The 14,931-nt window shown below is 44.4% G+C and overlaps 1 protein-coding gene across 1 annotated transcript in view; it reads right to left on the bottom strand.

The window, feature by feature from the left end:
- LOC137255652 (polycystin-1-like protein 1) overlaps positions 1–14,459 on the bottom strand; it is a 242,293-nt gene extending 227,834 nt beyond the window's left edge. Inside the window, exon 1 of the mRNA XM_067793125.1 lies at positions 14,310–14,459. Within this exon, the coding sequence (XP_067649226.1) occupies positions 14,310–14,358 (49 nt within the window). The 5' untranslated portion in view covers positions 14,359–14,459. The remainder of the gene's footprint in view (positions 1–14,309) is intronic.
- Between the last annotated feature and the right edge of the window lie 472 nt (positions 14,460–14,931).

The raw sequence follows: 14,931 nt of genomic DNA, 5'->3' as shown, positions 1-14,931 counted from the left end.
ATAGAGCAAGGTGGGTGCTTGGGTGTGCAGTCCCATTAGACATATACACAGATAATAGGAGGATGTTAGGATGTCCACACCCATCAGATACATACATAGAGCGAGGTGGGTGCTTGGGTGTGCAGTCCCATTAGACATATACACAGATAATAGGAGGATGTTAGGATGTCCACACCCATCAGATACATACATAGAGCGAGGTGGGTGCTTGGGTGTGCAGTCCCATTAGACATATACACAGATAATAGGAGGATGTTAGGATGTCCACACCCATCAGATACATACATAGAGCGAGGTGGGTGCTTGGGTGTGCACCCCCATTAGACACATACACAGATAATAGGAGGATGTTAGGATGTCCACACCCATCAGATACATACATAGAGCGAGGTGGGTGCTTGGGTGTGCACCCCCATTAGACACATACACAAATAATAGGAGGATGTTAGGATGTCCACACCCATCAGATACATACATAGAGCGAGGTGGGTGCTTGGGTGTGCAGTCCCATTAGACACATACACAGATAATAGGAGGATGTTAGGATGTCCACACCCATCAGATACATACATAGAGCGAGATGGGTGCTTGGGTGTGCAGTCCCATTAGACACATACACAGATAATAGGAGGATGTTAGGATGTCCACACCCATCAGATACATACATAGAGCGAGGTGGGTGCTTGGGTGTGCAGTCCCATTAGACACATACACAGATAATAGGAGGATGTTAGGATGTCCACACCCATCAGATACATACATAGAGCGAGGTGGGTGCTTGGGTGTGCAGTCCCATTAGACACATACACAGATAATAGGAGGATGTTAGGATGTCCACACCCATCAGATACATACATAGAGCGAGATGGGTGCTTGGGTGTGCAGTCCCATTAGACACATACACAGATAATAGGAGGATGTTAGGATGTCCACACCCATCAGATACATACATAGAGCGAGGTGGGTGCTTGGGTGTGCAGTCCCATTAGACACATACACAGATAATAGGAGGATGTTAGGATGTCCACACCCATCAGATACATACATAGAGCGAGATGGGTGCTTGGGTGTGCAGTCCCATTAGACACATACACAGATAATAGGAGGATGTTAGGATGTCCACACCCATCAGATACATACATAGAGCGAGATGGGTGCTTGGGTGTGCAGTCCCATTAGACACATACACAGATAATAGGAGGATGTTAGGATGTCCACACCCATCAGATACATACATAGAGCGAGGTGGGTGCTTGGGTGTGCAGTCCCATTAGACACATACACAGATAATAGGAGGATGTTAGGATGTCCACACCCATCAGATACATACATAGAGCGAGATGGGTGCTTGGGTGTGCAGTCCCATTAGACACATACACAGATAATAGGAGGATGTTAGGATGTCCACACCCATCAGATACATACATAGAGCGAGATGGGTGCTTGGGTGTGCAGTCCCATTAGACACATACACAGATAATAGGAGGATGTTAGGATGTCCACACCCATCAGATACATACATAGAGCGAGGTGGGTGCTTGGGTGTGCAGTCCCATTAGACACATACACAGATAATAGGAGGATGTTAGGATGTCCACACCCATCAGATACATACATAGAGCGAGATGGGTGCTTGGGTGTGCAGTCCCATTAGACACATACACAGATAATAGGAGGATGTTAGGATGTCCACACCCATCAGATACATACATAGAGCGAGATGGGTGCTTGGGTGTGCAGTCCCATTAGACACATACACAGATAATAGGAGGATGTTAGGATGTCCACACCCATCAGATACATACATAGAGCGAGGTGGGTGCTTGGGTGTGCAGTCCCATTAGACACATACACAGATAATAGGAGGATGTTAGGATGTCCACACCCATCAGATACATACATAGAGCGAGATGGGTGCTTGGGTGTGCAGTCCCATTAGACACATACACAGATAATAGGAGGATGTTAGGATGTCCACACCCATCAGATACATACATAGAGCGAGGTGGGTGCTTGGGTGTGCAGTCCCATTAGACACATACACAGATAATAGGAGGATGTTAGGATGTCCACACCCATCAGATACATACATAGAGCGAGGTGGGTGCTTGGGTGTGCAGTCCCATTAGACACATACACAGATAATAGGAGGATGTTAGGATGTCCACACCCATCAGATACACACATAGAGCGAGGTGGGTGCTTGGGTGTGCAGTCCCATTAGACACATACACAGATAATAGGAGGATGTTAGGATGTCCACACCCATCAGATACATACATATAGCGAGGTGGGTGCTTGGGTGTGCACCCCCATTAGACACATACACAGATAATAGGAGGATGTTAGGATGTCCACACCCATCAGATACATACATAGAGCGAGGTGGGTGCTTGGGTGTGCAGTCCCATTAGACATATACACAGATAATAGGAGGATGTTAGGATGTCCACACCCATCAGATACATACATAGAGCGAGGTGGGTGCTTGGGTGTGCAGTCCCATTAGACACATACACAGATAATAGGAGGATGTTAGGATGTCCACACCCATCAGATACATACATAGAGCGAGGTGGGTGCTTGGGTGTGCAGTCCCATTAGACACATACACAGATAATAGGAGGATGTTAGGATGTCCACACCCATCAGATACATACATAGAGCGAGGTGGGTGCTTGGGTGTGCAGTCCCATTAGACACATACACAGATAATAGGAGGATGTTAGGATGTCCACACCCATCAGATACATACATAGAGCGAGGTGGGTGCTTGGGTGTGCAGTCCCATTAGACACATACACAGATAATAGGAGGATGTTAGGATGTCCACACCCATCAGATACATACATAGAGCGAGGTGGGTGCTTGGGTGTGCAGTCCCATTAGACACATACACAGATAATAGGAGGATGTTAGGATGTCCACACCCATCAGATACATACATAGAGCGAGGTGGGTGCTTGGGTGTGCACCCCCATTAGACACATACACAGATAATAGGAGGATGTTAGGATGTCCACACCCATCAGATACATACATAGAGCGAGGTGGGTGCTTGGGTGTGCAGTCCCATTAGACACATACACAGATAATAGGAGGATGTTAGGATGTCCACACCCATCAGATACATACATAGAGCGAGGTGGGTGCTTGGGTGTGCACCCCCATTAGACACATACACAGATAATAGGAGGATGTTAGGATGTCCACACCCATCAGATACATACATAGAGCGAGGTGGGTGCTTGGGTGTGCACCCCCATTAGACACATACACAGATAATAGGAGGATGTTAGGATGTCCACACCCATCAGATACATACATATAGCAAGGTGGGTGCTTGGGTGTGCAGTCCCATTAGACACATACACAGATAATAGGAGGATGTTAGGATGTCCACACCCATCAGATACATACATAGAGCGAGGTGGGTGCTTGGGTGTGCACCCCCATTAGACACATACACAGATAATAGGAGGATGTTAGGATGTCCACACCCATCAGATACATACATATAGCAAGGTGGGTGCTTGGGTGTGCAGTCCCATTAGACACATACACAGATAATAGGAGGATGTTAGGATGTCCACACCCATCAGATACATACATAGAGCGAGGTGGGTGCTTGGGTGTGCAGTCCCATTAGACACATACACAGATAATAGGAGGATGTTAGGATGTCCACACCCATCAGATACATACATAGAGCGAGGTGGGTGCTTGGGTGTGCACCCCCATTAGACACATACACAGATAATAGGAGGATGTTAGGATGTCCACACCCGTCAGATACACACATAGAGCGAGGTGGGTGCTTGGGTGTGCAGTCCCATTAGACATATACACAGATAATAGGAGGATGTTAGGATGTCCACACCCATCAGATACATACATAGAGCGAGGTGGGTGCTTGGGTGTGCACCCCCATTAGACACATACACAGATAATAGGAGGATGTTAGGATGTCCACACCCATCAGATACATACATAGAGCGAGGTGGGTGCTTGGGTGTGCAGTCCCATTAGACACATACACAGATAATAGGAGGATGTTAGGATGTCCACACCCATCAGATACATACATAGAGCGAGGTGGGTGCTTGGGTGTGCACCCCCATTAGACACATACACAGATAATAGGAGGATGTTAGGATGTCCACACCCATCAGATACATACATAGAGCGAGGTGGGTGCTTGGGTGTGCAGTCCCATTAGACACATACACAGATAATAGGAGGATGTTAGGATGTCCACACCCATCAGATACATACATAGAGCGAGGTGGGTGCTTGGGTGTGCACCCCCATTAGACACATACACAGATAATAGGAGGATGTTAGGATGTCCACACCCATCAGATACATACATAGAGCGAGGTGGGTGCTTGGGTGTGCAGTCCCATTAGACACATACACAGATAATAGGAGGATGTTAGGATGTCCACACCCATCAGATACATACATAGAGCGAGGTGGGTGCTTGGGTGTGCACCCCCATTAGACACATACACAGATAATAGGAGGATGTTAGGATGTCCACACCCATCAGATACATACATAGAGCGAGGTGGGTGCTTGGGTGTGCAGTCCCATTAGACACATACACAGATAATAGGAGGATGTTAGGATGTCCACACCCATCAGATACATACATAGAGTGAGGTGGGTGCTTGGGTGTGCAGTCCCATTAGACACATACACAGATAATAGGAGGATGTTAGGATGTCCACACCCATCAGATACATACATAGAGCGAGGTGGGTGCTTGGGTGTGCACCCCCATTAGACACATACACAGATAATAGGAGGATGTTAGGATGTCCACACCCATCAGATACATACATAGAGCGAGGAGGGTGCTTGGGTGTGCACCCCCATTAGACACATACACAGATAATAGGAGGATGTTAGGATGTCCACACCCATCAGATACACACATAGAGCGAGATGGGTGCTTGGGTGTGCAGTCCCATTAGACACATACACAGATAATAGGAGGATGTTAGGATGTCCACACCCATCAGATACATACATAGAGCGAGGTGGGTGCTTGGGTGTGCAGTCCCATTAGACACATACACAGATAATAGGAGGATGTTAGGATGTCCACACCCATCAGATACATACATAGAGCGAGGTGGGTGCTTGGGTGTGCACCCCCATTAGACACATACACAGATAATAGGAGGATGTTAGGATGTCCACACCCATCAGATACATACATATAGCGAGGTGGGTGCTTGGGTGTGCAGTCCCATTAGACACATACACAGATAATAGGAGGATGTTAGGATGTCCACACCCATCAGATACATACATAGAGCGAGGTGGGTGCTTGGGTGTGCAGTCCCATTAGACACATACACAGATAATAGGAGGATGTTAGGATGTCCACACCCATCAGATACATACATAGAGCGAGGTGGGTGCTTGGGTGTGCAGTCCCATTAGACACATACACAGATAATAGGAGGATGTTAGGATGTCCACACCCATCAGATACATACATAGAGCGAGGTGGGTGCTTGGGTGTGCAGTCCCATTAGACACATACACAGATAATAGGAGGATGTTAGGATGTCCACACCCATCAGATACATACATAGAGCAAGGTGGGTGCTTGGGTGTGCAGTCCCATTAGACACATACACAGATAATAGGAGGATGTTAGGATGTCCACACCCATCAGATACATACATAGAGCGAGGTGGGTGCTTGGGTGTGCAGTCCCATTAGACACATACACAGATAATAGGAGGATGTTAGGATGTCCACACCCATCAGATACATACATAGAGCGAGGTGGGTGCTTGGGTGTGCAGTCCCATTAGACACATACACAGATAATAGGAGGATGTTAGGATGTCCACACCCATCAGATACATACATAGAGCGAGGTGGGTGCTTGGGTGTGCAGTCCCATTAGACACATACACAGATAATAGGAGGATGTTAGGATGTCCACACCCATCAGATACATACATATAGCGAGGTGGGTGCTTGGGTGTGCAGTCCCATTAGACACATACACAGATAATAGGAGGATGTTAGGATGTCCACACCCATCAGATACACACATAGAGCGAGGAGGGTGCTTGGGTGTGCACCCCCATTAGACACATACACAGATAATAGGAGGATGTTAGGATGTCCACACCCATCAGATACATACATAGAGCGAGGTGGGTGCTTGGGTGTGCACCCCCATTAGACACATACACAGATAATAGGAGGATGTTAGGATGTCCACACCCATCAGATACATACATATAGCGAGGTGGGTGCTTGGGTGTGCAGTCCCATTAGACACATACACAGATAATAGGAGGATGTTAGGATGTCCACACCCATCAGATACATACATAGAGCAAGGTGGGTGCTTGGGTGTGCAGTCCCATTAGACACATACACAGATAATAGGAGGATGTTAGGATGTCCACACCCATCAGATACATACATAGAGCGAGGTGGGTGCTTGGGTGTGCAGTCCCATTAGACACATACACAGATAATAGGAGGATGTTAGGATGTCCACACCCATCAGATACATACATAGAGCGAGGTGGGTGCTTGGGTGTGCACCCCCATTAGACACATACACAGATAATAGGAGGATGTTAGGATGTCCACACCCATCAGATACACACATAGAGCGAGGTGGGTGCTTGGGTGTGCAGTCCCATTAGACACATACACAGATAATAGGAGGATGTTAGGATGTCCACACCCATCAGATACATACATAGAGCGAGGTGGGTGCTTGGGTGTGCAGTCCCATTAGACACATACACAGATAATAGGAGGATGTTAGGATGTCCACACCCATCAGATACATACATAGAGCGAGGTGGGTGCTTGGGTGTGCACCCCCATTAGACACATACACAGATAATAGGAGGATGTTAGGATGTCCACACCCATCAGATACACACATAGAGCGAGGTGGGTGCTTGGGTGTGCAGTCCCATTAGACACATACACAGATAATAGGAGGATGTTAGGATGTCCACACCCATCAGATACATACATAGAGCGAGGTGGGTGCTTGGGTGTGCAGTCCCATTAGACACATACACAGATAATAGGAGGATGTTAGGATGTCCACACCCATCAGATACACACATAGAGCGAGGTGGGTGCTTGGGTGTGCAGTCCCATTAGACACATACACAGATAATAGGAGGATGTTAGGATGTCCACACCCATCAGATACACACATAGAGCGAGGTGGGTGCTTGGGTGTGCAGTCCCATTAGACACATACACAGATAATAGGAGGATGTTAGGATGTCCACACCCATCAGATACATACATAGAGCGAGGTGGGTGCTTGGGTGTGCAGTCCCATTAGACACATACACAGATAATAGGAGGATGTTAGGATGTCCACACCCATCAGATACACACATAGAGCGAGGTGGGTGCTTGGGTGTGCACCCCCATTAGACACATACACAGATAATAGGAGGATGTTAGGATGTCCACACCCATCAGATACATACATATAGCGAGGTGGGTGCTTGGGTGTGCAGTCCCATTAGACACATACACAGATAATAGGAGGATGTTAGGATGTCCACACCCATCAGATACATACATAGAGCGAGGTGGGTGCTTGGGTGTGCACCCCCATTAGACACATACACAGATAATAGGAGGATGTTAGGATGTCCACACCCATCAGATACACACATAGAGCGAGGTGGGTGCTTGGGTGTGCACCCCATTAGACACATACACAGATAATAGGAGGATGTTAGGATGTCCACACCCATCAGATACATACATAGAGCGAGGTGGGTGCTTGGGTGTGCACCCCATTAGACACATACACAGATAATAGGAGGATGTTAGGATGTCCACACCCATCAGATACACACATAGAGCGAGATGGGTGCTTGGGTGTGCAGTCCCATTAGACACATACACAGATAATAGGAGGATGTTAGGATGTCCACACCCATCAGATACATACATAGAGCGAGGTGGGTGCTTGGGTGTGCAGTCCCATTAGACACATACACAGATAATAGGAGGATGTTAGGATGTCCACACCCATCAGATACACACATAGAGCGAGGTGGGTGCTTGGGTGTGCAGTCCCATTAGACACATACACAGATAATAGGAGGATGTTAGGATGTCCACACCCATCAGATACATACATAGAGCGAGGTGGGTGCTTGGGTGTGCAGTCCCATTAGACACATACACAGATAATAGGAGGATGTTAGGATGTCCACACCCATCAGATACATACATAGAGCGAGGTGGGTGCTTGGGTGTGCAGTCCCATTAGACACATACACAGATAATAGGAGGATGTTAGGATGTCCACACCCATCAGATACATACATAGAGCGAGGTGGGTGCTTGGGTGTGCACCCCCATTAGACACATACACAGATAATAGGAGGATGTTAGGATGTCCACACCCATCAGATACACACATAGAGCGAGGTGGGTGCTTGGGTGTGCAGTCCCATTAGACACATACACAGATAATAGGAGGATGTTAGGATGTCCACACCCATCAGATACATACATAGAGCGAGGTGGGTGCTTGGGTGTGCAGTCCCATTAGACACATACACAGATAATAGGAGGATGTTAGGATGTCCACACCCATCAGATACACACATAGAGCGAGGTGGGTGCTTGGGTGTGCAGTCCCATTAGACACATACACAGATAATAGGAGGATGTTAGGATGTCCACACCCATCAGATACACACATAGAGCGAGGTGGGTGCTTGGGTGTGCAGTCCCATTAGACACATACACAGATAATAGGAGGATGTTAGGATGTCCACACCCATCAGATACATACATAGAGCGAGGTGGGTGCTTGGGTGTGCAGTCCCATTAGACACATACACAGATAATAGGAGGATGTTAGGATGTCACACCCATCAGATACACACATAGAGCGAGGTGGGTGCTTGGGTGTGCACCCCCATTAGACACATACACAGATAATAGGAGGATGTTAGGATGTCCACACCCATCAGATACATACATATAGCGAGGTGGGTGCTTGGGTGTGCAGTCCCATTAGACACATACACAGATAATAGGAGGATGTTAGGATGTCCACACCCATCAGATACATACATAGAGCGAGGTGGGTGCTTGGGTGTGCACCCCCATTAGACACATACACAGATAATAGGAGGATGTTAGGATGTCCACACCCATCAGATACACACATAGAGCGAGGTGGGTGCTTGGGTGTGCACCCCCATTAGACACATACACAGATAATAGGAGGATGTTAGGATGTCCACACCCATCAGATACATACATAGAGCGAGGTGGGTGCTTGGGTGTGCACCCCCATTAGACACATACACAGATAATAGGAGGATGTTAGGATGTCCACACCCATCAGATACACACATAGAGCGAGATGGGTGCTTGGGTGTGCAGTCCCATTAGACACATACACAGATAATAGGAGGATGTTAGGATGTCCACACCCATCAGATACATACATAGAGCGAGGTGGGTGCTTGGGTGTGCAGTCCCATTAGACACATACACAGATAATAGGAGGATGTTAGGATGTCCACACCCATCAGATACACACATAGAGCGAGGTGGGTGCTTGGGTGTGCAGTCCCATTAGACACATACACAGATAATAGGAGGATGTTAGGATGTCCACACCCATCAGATACATACATAGAGCGAGGTGGGTGCTTGGGTGTGCAGTCCCATTAGACACATACACAGATAATAGGAGGATGTTAGGATGTCCACACCCATCAGATACATACATAGAGCAAGGTGGGTGCTTGGGTGTGCAGTCCCATTAGACACATACACAGATAATAGGAGGATGTTAGGATGTCCACACCCATCAGATACATACATATAGCGAGGTGGGTGCTTGGGTGTGCAGTCCCATTAGACACATACACAGATAATAGGAGGATGTTAGGATGTCCACACCCATCAGATACATACATATAGCGAGGTGGGTGCTTGGGTGTGCACCCCCATTAGACACATACACAGATAATAGGAGGATGTTAGGATGTCCACACCCATCAGATACATACATAGAGCGAGGTGGGTGCTTGGGTGTGCAGTCCCATTAGACACATACACAGATAATAGGAGGATGTTAGGATGTCCACACCCATCAGATACATACATAGAGCGAGGTGGGTGCTTGGGTGTGCAGTCCCATTAGACACATACACAGATAATAGGAGGATGTTAGGATGTCCACACCCATCAGATACACACATAGAGCGAGGTGGGTGCTTGGGTGTGCAGTCCCATTAGACACATACACAGATAATAGGAGGATGTTAGGATGTCCACACCCATCAGATACATACATAGAGCGAGGTGGGTGCTTGGGTGTGCACCCCATTAGACACATACACAGATAATAGGAGGATGTTAGGATGTCCACACCCATCAGATACATACATAGAGCGAGGTGGGTGCTTGGGTGTGCACCCCCATTAGACACATACACAGATAATAGGAGGATGTTAGGATGTCCACACCCATCAGATACATACATAGAGCGAGGTGGGTGCTTGGGTGTGCACCCCCATTAGACACATACACAGATAATAGGAGGATGTTAGGATGTCCACACCCATCAGATACATACATATAGCGAGGTGGGTGCTTGGGTGTGCACCCCCATTAGACACATACACAGATAATAGGAGGATGTTAGGATGTCCACACCCATCAGATACATACATAGAGTGAGGTGGGTGCTTGGGTGTGCAGTCCCATTAGACATATACACAGATAATAGGAGGATGTTAGGATGTCCACACCCATCAGATACATACATAGAGCGAGGTGGGTGCTTGGGTGTGCAGTCCCATTAGACACATACACAGATAATAGGAGGATGTTAGGATGTCCACACCCATCAGATACATACATAGAGCGAGGAGGGTGCTTGGGTGTGCAGCCCCATTAGACACATACACAGATAATAGGAGGATGTTAGGATGTCCACACCCATCAGATACATACATAGAGCGAGATGGGTGCTTGGGTGTGCACCCCCATTAGACACATACACAGATAATAGGAGGATGTTAGGATGTCCACACCCATCAGATACATACATAGAGCGAGGTGGGTCTTCAGGTGTGCACCCCCATTAGACATATACACGGAGCCAGGAAGTTGCAACGCGCCAGGAGGGTGTTAGAGTTGTCCACCCCCATTAGACACATACACAGATAATAGGAGGGTGTTAGGATGTCCACCCCCATTAGACACATACATACAGCCAGGAAGGTGCTAGGGTGTGCACCCTATTACACAAATACACAGCACCAGAAGGGTGTTAGGGCAGCCATCAGCATTTGACACAAGCACAGAGCCAGGAGGGTTATTGGTACTATTATCAGGTAACTTCAGTTTAAGACTGAAGATAGAACATTCACCTGACATGGTCAAAGTGCATCTGCATAGCATTCAGAAGAAATTCAACATCACTCAGTTGAACAAAAGCCCTTGACACTGAACATGACAATGTTATAACTGACAGTTGGAGATATTTCAAAGTTACAATGACATTGCAGTGTTGACACAAATTCTGGCAGACAAAGAGAAGGATGTTTGTCTCCTTGACATCTTTAGAGTCATTTGATCAGACAAGGAGCAAATAAATTTAAAATGTCATCCAGAATATAAGAAAAAATATACAATCATCTAGTGATTCTGACAACTTATAAAATAATAATAGCATTTGTTTCTGGTTTTCTCATGTGACTAATTCTGGGAGCCACCTGACTGAAGATTTTTTTTTTTCTGTTTTCATCTTCCACCTTCCACTGTAGCTTTCATCACTATCCCTGTGTTATCAATATATTACGTCTCACGTAATAAGCTAGTCTGTCTCACAGTCCATGACCCCTGCAATGCTGAAGTTGTATATGAAGGAAGTCTAGATTTCCTCATTCTTCAATCTCACGGGAGCTCCTTTTCAATTTCAATGGGTTTATTCACGACTGTCAAAATTATTTATATTCTGAAACTAAGCGCTAGTCTAATGTCAAGCATAAATCGTTGTACGAACTAAAGACACAATATTATTTATCTTCATCTGACAGCAAGCTGTCACAGATTCACTGCGAAGTACCTGAAGGTGATTTCAAATTTGATGAGATCTATAACAAACAAAGACATTCATCAAATCAGGGTAATGAACATCACTTGCTTTGTCTATACCATGTTTACAAAATCTAAACATGATAAAACAAATTACTTTCATTTCACACAATGTTTCTCTTTCAGTACACTAGAAATCATAAATCTTTTCTCAGCATATGCGTAAGTTTCCAGTTGTGCTGTGTGCTGACAAATAAATTGAACATATTGCAATATACTGGGTACTTATGTGTTTACCTATAAGCGTACTTATTGTAAATGCTGATCCTATTTTCTACATCGTAAGTTCCCAAAAATATATGGTATGGTTCTAAAAAACAGGCTGCATTGTCGGGGATTCTAGTTTCTTTTTACACAGTTTGTAGTTTTACAGCATGCGCTTTTGTGATTGAATTACAAAGGAAAACATCTGTTGTGAACGAAAGTCTGTTTATATACTAATTTAAACCAAAAAGATTATCACTGAAACTTTATAGATGTTCTTTACGCAATATATCTGTTCTCATAAAAACTATTACAATACAAATCTTTTGAAAAGTGTATTGCAGTATACCAGTAAACTGATACTAATGTGCAGTCCCATTTTTTAGTAATGTATGTGGCATAGCCAGTTAATATGTTACATAGTTGTCACGTTCAGCCTGCTCTACACTTTACCTAGAAGTAGAAATCACACCATGTATTTCCAAGGAATAAATCAGTTAAAGTTTTAATAGCAATATAATACAATGTCCCATCTTTTATGGGCTGATATAGCTAACACTAGCTTTATAGCCTTGACAGGATTTAGCAATAGGGAAGTTGAGTATGAAACTGTGAGAAAAAAGTAATGTCAGACATGAACCATTCATGGATAATGACTGGCTTTTGACAGGTAAATTCTAATTCTAAACTGGGAATATAACACTCTGGTAGTACCTGACATTAATAAAATGTATCACTGAAACAAGTGTGAACATAACATACAAATGCTTTCATATCATGTTGGGTGAAATATTATCATAAAAATTAAAACTCAGGAAGTACTTGCAGGGAGTATCTATTACATACTTGTCCAGCACTGAGGTTTTGTTATCATGGCTAGATTTTCTGTAGTAATTTTGGCTCCATGTTTGTTTGGTTTGACGCATCATGTGATACCTTTTGTGATCTTTTATAAGAAGCTAAAGTTTGTTTCAAACTGACCCTCTCATTATAACTTTTTTAGTTACTCAATTTCTTTTAACTACGCTTCTAACAAGTGGTATTCAGATGTTGATTTATATTTAGAAATTGATATTGTCTACTACCAATTCAAATCTGAAACATCAAACCAGTTTTTATATATACATATTCAGGCATGTTTTCCAAGTTAATAAATCATTTCCGTATAATGGAAAATTAAACCTGGGAAATCAACTGACACTTGACACTTGCTGATATACAGCTGGATTTGAATTTCATGTTATCCCTCATTTTATTTCTTGCAAATGGACTTTATTCCACATAACACCATGTCAATGTGGCTATGGTACACACCATTCGTACACAGTTCTTACATGACTTCTAAACAGTTCATGGTCTTCAGAACTTTAGTTTAAAAAATATATAAACAGATGCATTACATCAATACAGAAATCTTTCATAACATTAAAATGTCAGTATTATCTTTCAAAGAGTTCACACAAGACTGTAAATGTTTTAAAATGAATTATGAAAGTCTCAATCAACAATGGCTCACTTAAAAAAATACCTAATGAGAATTATCTCATAATTGGGGAGGTAACAGATAACTTAATCTATTTGAGTTTAAGTTGTTCATTACAGTCTTAAAAATAGATTATTGAATCACCTAATATGACCGACTATCAAGCCAACTGTTTTGATGTCCGTGAAATCAACAACCCTTGTATATTTCACTGAAATAAACAATCATCTGTATTGTTCAAAGCTGCAACTGATCAGTCGTGCCAACCGAAACGGTGTTGATTTCCTAAGCACCTGTCGTTCAGCGCACTGATCCCTTAATCACAGTCAATCAATACCGTGGTCGGAAAGTGTCATGCGCGATAACCCATTAAATGGGTGACAAACAATCGATACAATGCCTAACAAAAGCCCAGCCAGTGAAGCGAGGCCTTGTTTTGACAGCAGTAATCACTCCTTACCCGAGGCAATTAAACCCGCGTGGACAAGTAGCACACTCAAAATGTACATGTTTTGTTCACGGTTCCTTATGCCTTGTATCTTGAAACATGTTCAGAAGTCATTTAAACTTTTCGATGTAACTTATTATATGACTTTCTAGAAGAATTGAAAAGTTAGTATGGTAAATAGTTCCCAGGAAGTTCTTGATATCACTACTCGGAAGAAACAAACACTTCCGTGAAACGGAAACCGTTGCCATAGATATTGTAAATGTAGACTATTCTCTAAAATATCATTTCGTGAAATATCTCTCTTTGTTTTCTAATGAATACGATGACTGTCATTAGTAAACAATGGTTCAACGAAACAATTCCATAACGAAACGCGAACTAAATTCTAGCGCGGAAGCAGCGGGCACCTGTTTGAGTGATGGTTCCAGAGTTCCAATCTTTGGCACCCGCGCCCGCGGTTGGGGGATGATTGTACAACTGCGTGTTATCTTTCGATGTTGTTAAAAGTTTTCTTTTAAATCTGATACATGCATAGTAATTTCACATTTTGAGGAAAAAGTAGAAACACAAAGGTGTGTAAAATATTTAAGCGGATGAAATATTTAAGCGAATGATATATGGGTGGCGTCAT

This window comes from Haliotis asinina, chromosome 11 (assembly GCF_037392515.1).
Source record: "Haliotis asinina isolate JCU_RB_2024 chromosome 11, JCU_Hal_asi_v2, whole genome shotgun sequence".
Classification (NCBI taxonomy): domain Eukaryota; kingdom Metazoa; phylum Mollusca; class Gastropoda; order Lepetellida; family Haliotidae; genus Haliotis; species Haliotis asinina.
Note: the sequence above shows the minus strand (reverse complement) of the source record. Positions and strands in the feature narration are given on the sequence as shown.